The 8,193-nt window shown below is 55.2% G+C and overlaps 4 protein-coding genes across 8 annotated transcripts; 2 read left to right on the top strand and 2 right to left on the bottom strand.

Annotated features, from left to right (window-relative positions):
* Positions 1-480: 480 nt before the first annotated feature.
* On the top strand, positions 481-3,445 carry KVP18_001960 (uncharacterized protein; the record flags this gene model as incomplete). Of its 3 annotated transcripts, none has more annotated exons than XM_067952485.1 (2): positions 481-2,563; positions 2,619-3,445. In XM_067952485.1, 2 exons carry the CDS (start codon positions 481-483, stop codon positions 3,443-3,445), a joined length of 2,910 nt encoding a protein of 969 aa, XP_067813957.1.
* A 119-nt stretch (positions 3,446-3,564) lies between these two features.
* Positions 3,565-6,144, top strand: KVP18_001957 (uncharacterized protein; the record flags this gene model as incomplete). The annotated part of the gene is made up of 1 exon (XM_067952480.1): positions 3,565-6,144. One exon carries the CDS (start codon positions 3,565-3,567, stop codon positions 6,142-6,144), a length of 2,580 nt encoding a protein of 859 aa, XP_067813952.1.
* Positions 6,145-6,389: 245 nt separating this feature from the next.
* On the bottom strand, positions 6,390-7,083 carry KVP18_001959 (uncharacterized protein; the record flags this gene model as incomplete). 2 transcript variants are annotated; one of them, XM_067952484.1, is made up of 2 exons in its annotated part: positions 6,390-6,752; positions 6,781-7,083. In XM_067952484.1, the coding sequence occupies 2 exons, from the start codon at positions 7,081-7,083 to the stop codon at positions 6,390-6,392; spliced, it is 666 nt and encodes a 221-aa protein (XP_067813956.1). The 2 variants fall into 2 exon arrangements, with proteins under 2 accessions (XP_067813956.1, XP_067813955.1); XM_067952483.1 differs by lacking the exon at positions 6,781-7,083 and having other exon boundaries at positions 6,390-6,758.
* A 100-nt stretch (positions 7,084-7,183) lies between these two features.
* On the bottom strand, positions 7,184-8,188 carry KVP18_001958 (uncharacterized protein; the record flags this gene model as incomplete). 2 transcript variants are annotated; one of them, XM_067952481.1, is made up of 1 exon in its annotated part: positions 7,184-8,188. In XM_067952481.1, the coding sequence occupies one exon, from the start codon at positions 8,186-8,188 to the stop codon at positions 7,184-7,186; it is 1,005 nt and encodes a 334-aa protein (XP_067813953.1). The 2 variants fall into 2 exon arrangements, with proteins under 2 accessions (XP_067813953.1, XP_067813954.1); XM_067952482.1 differs by having other exon boundaries at positions 7,184-7,966.
* Between the last annotated feature and the right edge of the window lie 5 nt (positions 8,189-8,193).

The following is an 8,193-nucleotide window of genomic DNA, read 5'->3' as shown; positions in this document are numbered from 1 at the left end:
GGTGGCGGGACATCCGAAAGTCTCGAACATCATTTGGACCATCTTCTCCCTGTTGAACTTGCCCTACGTGGGGGTCCTTCTCTTCCATACCGACCATGATGCCCTGGTGCTTTCGACGTCCAATGATCGAAGGAAAAACGTGCGAAGGGGCGTCCTCTCCAGAAAGTCCACACTTCACCATGTTGTCAACCACACAGGGAGTAGCGTCCTCCAAATCAATCATAGTGATTCGAATGAGGAACTGGTAAATCTTACTCAGATGTTCTCACCATCTTAGAGGGACGCTCGTACTGAACAGCCAGAGGTGAAATTCATAGACTTGTTGATTCATTCTTACTCTGTGTTTTGCATTCTGAACCGTGCACACTTACCCTGTACAGGGGTTTTTGGTCTATGTGTGTACTTCTACTCTCATGTTTGGCACGCATATCATCGGATCTTTGGGGGCAGGCTCGATTAGCGTATCTAGTCATTTGCGACATGAAACTGGTCGATTCCGACGACGTTGGATCGGCCAAGCTGAAAGGAGCAGTGAAGCGCGCGGCCTCGCGCCTTGGTTCTCGGCCTGTGGATCTTGAAGACGACCCCTCTGAAACCGAACCCGACACGCGCAACCCACACAACCCCTTCGACTACCTAGAGGAGGAGGCCCTCAATTTGGTGGCAGACTTCCTCTGCTACGACGATTTGGTTCGAGTGCATCTGACATCCGCTCAGCTGCACCACATATGGAGGTCAGGCGCTGTCTTCAAGCCGGACTTGGACGTAAGAGATCGGAATTGGAGCTTCCTAGATTTAACCTTCACTGGGATGCAATGTATTCCCGCAGAGCAGCACATGGAACTCTGTCGCCGCTTCAAAACCGCGACAGTGGTAGCGCTTGGAACTGCCCTCATGTTCACGCCCAACCTAGTCAAGATGACTTTGGAGATGCTTGACAACATCGAGTCGCTGGTTCTTACTGACTCAGTTGCGCTGACTGGAGCCGTTTTCGTCTGGCCACCTAGGAAACCCGTCCAGCTGAAGTATCTCCCCCGTATCGGAGCCCTCACTCACCATTCAGTCCGACGGTTGGTGCTCCTTGGCCGTGGTGTCTTCGTGTGGGCCATCCTGATCAAGGATCTGGTGTTGTCAAGTCTTACGACGCTAAGCATATCGCCCATTGACTGGTTCAACAGCCAACTGGGTGAGGACCTCACAGTGCTGTTACATACGGGAGCTCGTTCGTTGAACGAATTCCTGGTGAGCAACTCCGTGCAGGTGATTCGAGTTCGCGTGGTGGGGGGCGTGCGCAGCCAACAGCAGCTGCCTACCACCTCCACCTCCTGCCGTTTCCTGCGCCAATGGTTGGTGGCGTCCATCGCCGACCACGTGAACGGGGTGCCCGACCTGCCTGCTACCGACCTGGAGCTGCTCAACGAGTTGTCGCCTGTAGATCGGGTCTTCTACTTTAACTCACTGGACGCAGCATACACTCAGCAGCACTTGCACTCGATGTTCCGGAAGTTCAAATTCCACGGCAAGGAGAAGCGTTTGGCTTCAATCGCATTGATGGAGCCTGCGGCCGCCCAGAACGAGGGTCGGTTTCGGCGGCGCGCCGAGAGGGTTCTTGGCCGGCTACGCTCTCTTCGGCGTATCGTGTTGGAGTGCCATGGCTGGCCGCGAGCGTACCTGCCCCCGTCAGCAGCGCTTGCCCTTCTAGGTAAGCTCGTTCGTGCCAGCAAGGTGCGGCTCGATATCGAGTCGCTATGTGGGCGGTCGAACAGCTCGAATTTCCATGAGGTAGTGCGTGAGATGGGTGGGAGTATCCGGAATCTTCGGGTGGTGTTCCCCGACTCTACACGTACCCACAACTTCGCCTCGAAGGTAGTGCCGCCCCTTTCCAAAATTCCGCTGCCCTTCGCCACGCTCACCAAGCTGCATTCTTTGGAGCTCCTAAACATCAACCTGCGTGACCCTGACCACGTGTCATACTTCAAGCACGTGGAATTCGGAAATCCCCACGCTCGGGCAAAGTTGCCGGGGGCGGTGAGAATAGGCTGCATGAGGATGGCCGTGCACGTTAACACGGAGGTACCCTATCTCCAGCCGGATGAGATGTGCACCCTGCACGCGTTGGCCTCACACATAGCCCCGTACTCTTTGACGGTGACCCCGTGGCCTCACCCCCATCTCGTTACATTCTTCAGTCGCATGCTGCCGTCAAAGGCCGTCACGATAGGGTATGAGGGGGGGCTCTGTCGCGATACTCTGGAGGTGCAGCGCAACATCCATTTGGAAGAGCTCATCCTGCGCCAGGTTTGGGCGCTGCCCTCGAGCTTGAAGGGACTCGACGTGCAGCCGACGCAGCTGGACCCTCCTATTCCGCTGCTATTCGACGACAAGGGAAACCAGTGCGTGTTCGAGTTCGAGCATTTCCAGGACGTCTGGGCTGGAGCCCGAGGCGCAGTGGTCTTCTGGTTGCTGCTTGCGGCCAAGCACTACGAAGACTACCAGTTGCAGCGGAACGCCGCGGTAGAGCAGTTCAAGATTCAGAAGGCGGCTTTCAGACAGAGCCTGCTTCGTAGGTGGTCGGTGGTCCCGTCACGCATAAATGATCGAAGTGGACACGGCAGCAGCTGGGGAAGACATGCCTGCAGAGGACCTTAACCGGGATGTGCCCCCCCCGCAGGGCGTAGTGCCGCTGGCTCCACGAGTCAAGCGCCTCACCTTTAGTCCGACATTAGAGTCAACCGCCGCCATTAGATGGCTGCTCAAATACCGGTCTAGCACTCGAATGCTCGGGGAGGTTTTTCTGATCAAGCTGTACGACAGCGTCTTCGAGTACCAACGCTTGGTAGAGTTGCTGAAGGGGTACGTGAGCACGCTGGAGACCATGCTCGCCCTGTACGCCCTCCCAGAGGAATGGAGGTCAACTCCCCACGCCGTTGATGTGAAGGCAGAGCTGCTGACGTTCATCGAGTCCAGTCTGCAACTATGGGGACTGGAGGACTACTACGCGGTCGAAGTCGAGGTCGTGTGCCAGTACTTGTCTTCTCCGGAAGAGCGACCTGTTCGCGACCATCCAGGGTTGGCCTTTACCAACTCATCGCCATCCTCTCCCTCGGCTCGCACGGATCTGGCTGGACACGGTCTGATCTTCATCCGGTTCGGCCGCAAGCTGCGGCACGATCGACTTGGGAAGTCGCTGCAGAGGATCGTAGCTACCTCCATGGCCATGCGGCGCCTGCTAAAGCCGACGCCTGCAGGCCGCGTAAGACAGACTCGGAAGTCAGTCCGGTTTGAAAGCCCTAGCGCCAGCGAGAGCTCCGCTGGCTCCCTGGGGGAGACAGAGCGGTGGGTGGCTCCCAAAACACGCAGCCTCGCAGCAACCCCTGCAGTGCTTACGCCGGTGGAGTCGCCCGGCCCGTCAACAAGATCTGGTGAGGCCACTGAGCCCTCGTGATTCTCTGTCGCGTACTATGCTGTGTGCTATGTGTGTTGTTCTGTGCGTGCGTGATGGAACGGGCTCCTCATCGAATCTTCAATTTTTCTCTTCAATTTTTCTCAACTCTTGATTTCAACATGCAGCCTCCTGATGTGCGAGTATTCTACAACCACCACGGCCACCTGCTATACTGCATGAGGGAGCCCAAACGGCTCCGAACTAGCCTAGAGGGGTCAATGCTGTTTGACCCCACTAGCCCACCAGCAGACGACCTGCGAGCTGTGGCAGACGATCTGATGAGGCCACTTCTGAATCACACAGCCAAACTGCTGGAAGCTCATCGCATTGTGAACCGATATGCAGCGTATAACCAACTGAGCCCGCTCCTAGAGGCCTGCCAGAGGTGTCTGACAGGTCTGTTGGAGGAGACTGTCGAGCAGATGCGTGTGGATACTGCAGAACTGAACAATCTTGCGTACGCTACAGCGGTGGCTGCCTTTTGGAAGCGGTTGACTAAAGGATTACAAGCATGCCTACGACTCCTGAAACGGCTCACCTCCCAAGGAACCGTGTTCGATCCGAAGCCCACCATCCACTGCTTGGTGGGCCTTTTGGGCTTTGCTGTGCCGCGCATAGACAGCATCATCCATGGCGCCGTGAATGACAGGCGATGTGGTAGCGCCTCCATGTCGGAAGACATGAAGACGGCGATAATTTCCTGTCTGGACATGGTCTGTTCGCTGGGACTGACAGCGCCATTTGAGAGTGTACTGCTCCAACACGCTGCCAGTTTTTATCGCGATCGTGGAGCGCAGCTCGTGGCCCGGCGCCACGAACTGGATCTCGCAGAAGCCATTCGGCAGATCCAAGAGTGGGTGTCGAACGAGAGCGCGATGGTTGCTGAGCTACTTACCCCCCTATCAAAGCTCTCTTCTGTGGGAATGGATTTCCGCCTCGATCGTGTAGTGCTGGCGGAGACCATCGGAGCGCACTTGGAGGCGTTGCTGGAGTGGCCTGGTGAGCAGTTTAGCAAACTACTGCTGGACGATATCCAACTGGTGAATGTGGTGCACCATGCAGTCTTGGTCGCCGCGGTGCCTGACGCCCTCCTAAGCAGTAGGCTGCTTGCTGGCGCTCACACAGATTGCTGTGCTGTAAACAGCATTGCAGACCCGCTGGAGCCGTCAGAGGTGGGAACGGAGCTCGACTGCGGGCCGGTAACTGACGAGAACATGCGAAAGTTTGCGGCAGCGTTCGGCGCTGCCATTTTTCAGCAAGGGCACGAGCTTGTCGAGAAGTGCCTCGCAGACACGCAGGCAAGCCGGAGGCACATCATTCCCCAGCTGCTCTTGTGGAAATCCTACCTGGATGAGATTTTGCGGACTGGTCTTCGAAGGAATCCATGCTTAGTACAGGCGTACAGAGCGGCCTTCGAGAACATCCTCAACGAGCATGCTTACCTAATTCCTCGTCTGCTCGCAAGGCAACTGGATGAGACCATGCGTGCTGGCCCACAACGCGTGAGCGAGATGCTGCATCTTACCTGTTTCCACGGTGACCTGCGAGCCGACCGGGATGAGATCTTCACCACTGTGACTAGCTTTCGGTCGCTGGAGTCAGACCTGCCAAGCGAAAGCCCTGACCTGAAAAAGGCGTTGCGCGTGCTGCTTGACCGCGTACTCTCTCTCTTCAGGTTTGTGCAGACCAAGGACGTGTTCGAGGCGTTCCACAGGCGCGCCATGGGGCGCCGACTACTTCTTGCTGCCTCGCCCATTGATCATGAGACGGAGTGGTTTGTCCTAGGGCGGCTCGAAGACGAGTGTGGTAAGCCGTTTGTGGGGCGGTGTGAGCGCATGCTGAAGGAAACTACGGAGTCGGCTTCATGGTTCCGCGTTTTTGAGAGGGAGATGAAAAGTGTCCTGGATAAGTCGGACATCAAGTTTTCTGTCTTCGTGCTCTCGGCGTGCGTCTGGGGTTCAGCTATCGCATCGACAAGCATGCTGGAGGATGAAGCGCTGCGCGTCCTAAACCGGCTCGACTTTAATAACCTCACTGATGAGCAGATGCGAATGCTCCGCAACGTGAAGGTGCCACCCGTAATCGCCGAGTTACAGTCTGCCTTTGAGGAGCACTATGTGAACTACACGAGCATGAGGCGTGTTATGTGGCTGGCGACCCCTGGCAGAGTGCAGTTGGCGATGCGCATAGAGAGTCGGAGATATGAGCTGATTGTCTCGCTGCAGCAGGCCGTAATCCTTCTAGAGTTCAACCACATGGATCGCGCCACGCTGGATGAGTTGGTGCAGATGACTGAGATACCCCTCCAAGAAATGAAAAAGAACATAGTTCCTCTGTGCACCAAGCAGATCCTCCGAAAAACGGATGACGGTTATTGCTTCAACAGCGAGTTTAAAAGCTCCCGTCGAGTCCTCAAGATCTACCAGATGCTTTTCTTGCAGGACGTCAAGCAATCGAACGCTCTCACTACCGGCAACCGCGAAGGCCGTGACTTCGCTGTGGATGCCGCTGTGCTCCGCATTATGAAGACGACAAAGTCGTTGAAGTTCGGAGAGTTGTACGCTCGCCTTACTGCGACAATTGAGGGGCAATTCCATTGTTCAGCATCTAAATTCAAAGAGCGAGTGGAAGCGCTCATGGCCGCAGAGTATCTCGAGAGGAGCGACCTTGATGCTGATGTTCTCCACTACGTTCCGTGATGAACAGATGACGCTTACTATCTCTGCTGGCGCTACTATTTCAGCTCGCAACAATACTGCGCCATTCACGACTGCGCTATTCACACGACTGCGCTATTCACGACTGCGCTATTCACGACTGCACTATTCACGACTGCGCTATGCACGACTGCGCTATTCACGACTGCGCTATTCACGACTGCGCTATTCACGACTGCGCTATTCACGACTGCGCTATTCACGACTGCGCTATTCACGACACTACACTACAGCGTGGACGGGACCCTCTCCGCCTCCTTTGTTTCTCCGTCGGCGTCGTCGGCCTCCCCTGGGTCGTGCTTGGTTGGAAACTTCCTCCAGGACATGTGCCGGTCCAGCTTCAGAATCTCGTAGCCGCGGCCATGGAAGTTCGCGTGGTCTAGGAACGCACGCTTGCTCATGGTCTTCTTCAGATGGGGCGCCTTGTCCTTTACAGCGCCAACGGCCACCCAGCCCTTTATCGACGCCTCGCTACCCACAGGGATCTCCACTGGGCTCTTGTGGTCGGTGAGCCCCACGATCTTGTAAGGCCCCAGAGCCGCATGCGAGGAAATCACATGCACTACGGCGTCATCGTATTGTCCCGCCATCTGCATTGCGGATCGCCATACAACTCACTCGAACGAATTCACAAACAGCAGTCATCCACTGCATTGCGTCAGGGTTTTCTATCATCTTCTTCCTTACAGGAGTCACTACATTAAAACGGTCAGATGGGACATCTGACACGTCCGAAATCTGCGCCCACAGAAGCCAGTCACCGTCTTGGTACTCTCTCAACCAGCTATACTGCACGTCGCCTGACTCAGAGATGCTGAGATAGATTCCTGAGGTGGGTAGCGGTTCGGGCTCGGGTTCAGGCTCAGGGGATTTTACCATGTCTTGTGGAGCTGGTTGTTCTACTGAGCAGCAACCTCCCATCAAACGAATTTCCTATTTGATACGAAATGCATCTTAGATGTCTCCTCGCAACACCCAAAACGTTATCACAGGACTTAACACGGACAACAGGAAGGAGATATCATCCCACCCAGTGCAGCAGGTCCTTCAGCAAAATATTCCAGAAGATCTCGATAAAGACCTCAGCGAAGACCAGGTAGATCACCAGCCACTCGAGTTGAAAGCCATGCTTCACCTCCAACTCACTATTCAACATATCGTACAGGTCCTTTATGATGTCCAGGCGTTGGTTCAGGATTTCCACTCGCTTGGGCACCTCCAGATAGTTGCGACAGTTGTTATAATGCTGTGCAAAGGTTCCGAAGTCCCAGAAAATATCTGGTGTGTCGAGGATATCCGAGTGGAGGTTGATGATGAACCGCGAAATAAAGAGCTCCCCTATTCGGCGGGAGACCAACCTTCGGTCCGATGAGATCTGCCCCGTTTTCGCAAGCGCCAGTGGTATGCCTCGTGTGTTCTCGATATCTTGGTCTACTTGCGTCTCAAACACAGCGCACTTGCATGACTGGGCGAGAGCGTAGCTGTACGCGAGCAGCTCGAAGGTATCGTCGGAGGTAAGGTGAATGACGTCTTGTTTGATCTGCGGCTTGTCATGGTAGCAGTAGTCCATGTCGTCCTCCTCGACAACGGGGTTCAATTCCGTGACGTATGGCGTGAGTAACTTCATAAGGTTGGCCTTGTCAACGTCCGACAAATCCCACCCTGCCACGCATCCGAATCTGAACAGAAAACATGGTCTAAGCTTCTGGCCGACGCTGCTCTTGTACCTGATGATGATTACCTCACTGTACACCTGTACGAGTCGAATACTGTCGTAGAACTGCTTTTGCAGCCCCTCAGTCATCAGGGGGAATTGAATCTCGCGTGCGAAGCAGGATGCCCACAAGTTCCCTTCCACAGCGGCCTTTGGCGCCCCTCTGACTTTGATGTCGTGTCTTTTTTTCGCTGGCCGTGGTAAATTTATGGATGGCTGAACTCCGATTTCGCGATAGACCCCGACATCGGAAAAACATTCGGCGTCAGTTTCGCCCTTGCCCTCCTCCAACAAGAGATAGGCGTCGCTCATTATTA

Source organism: the organism of the source record quoted next (assembly GCF_019968955.1).
Source record: "MAG: Porospora cf. gigantea A chromosome Unknown PgA_NODE_1059_length_8193_cov_357.928, whole genome shotgun sequence".
Taxonomy (NCBI): domain Eukaryota; phylum Apicomplexa; class Conoidasida; order Eugregarinorida; family Porosporidae; genus Porospora; species Porospora cf. gigantea A.
The sequence above is the reverse complement of the archived record's forward strand: the minus strand, read 5'-3'. Positions and strand labels throughout refer to the sequence as shown.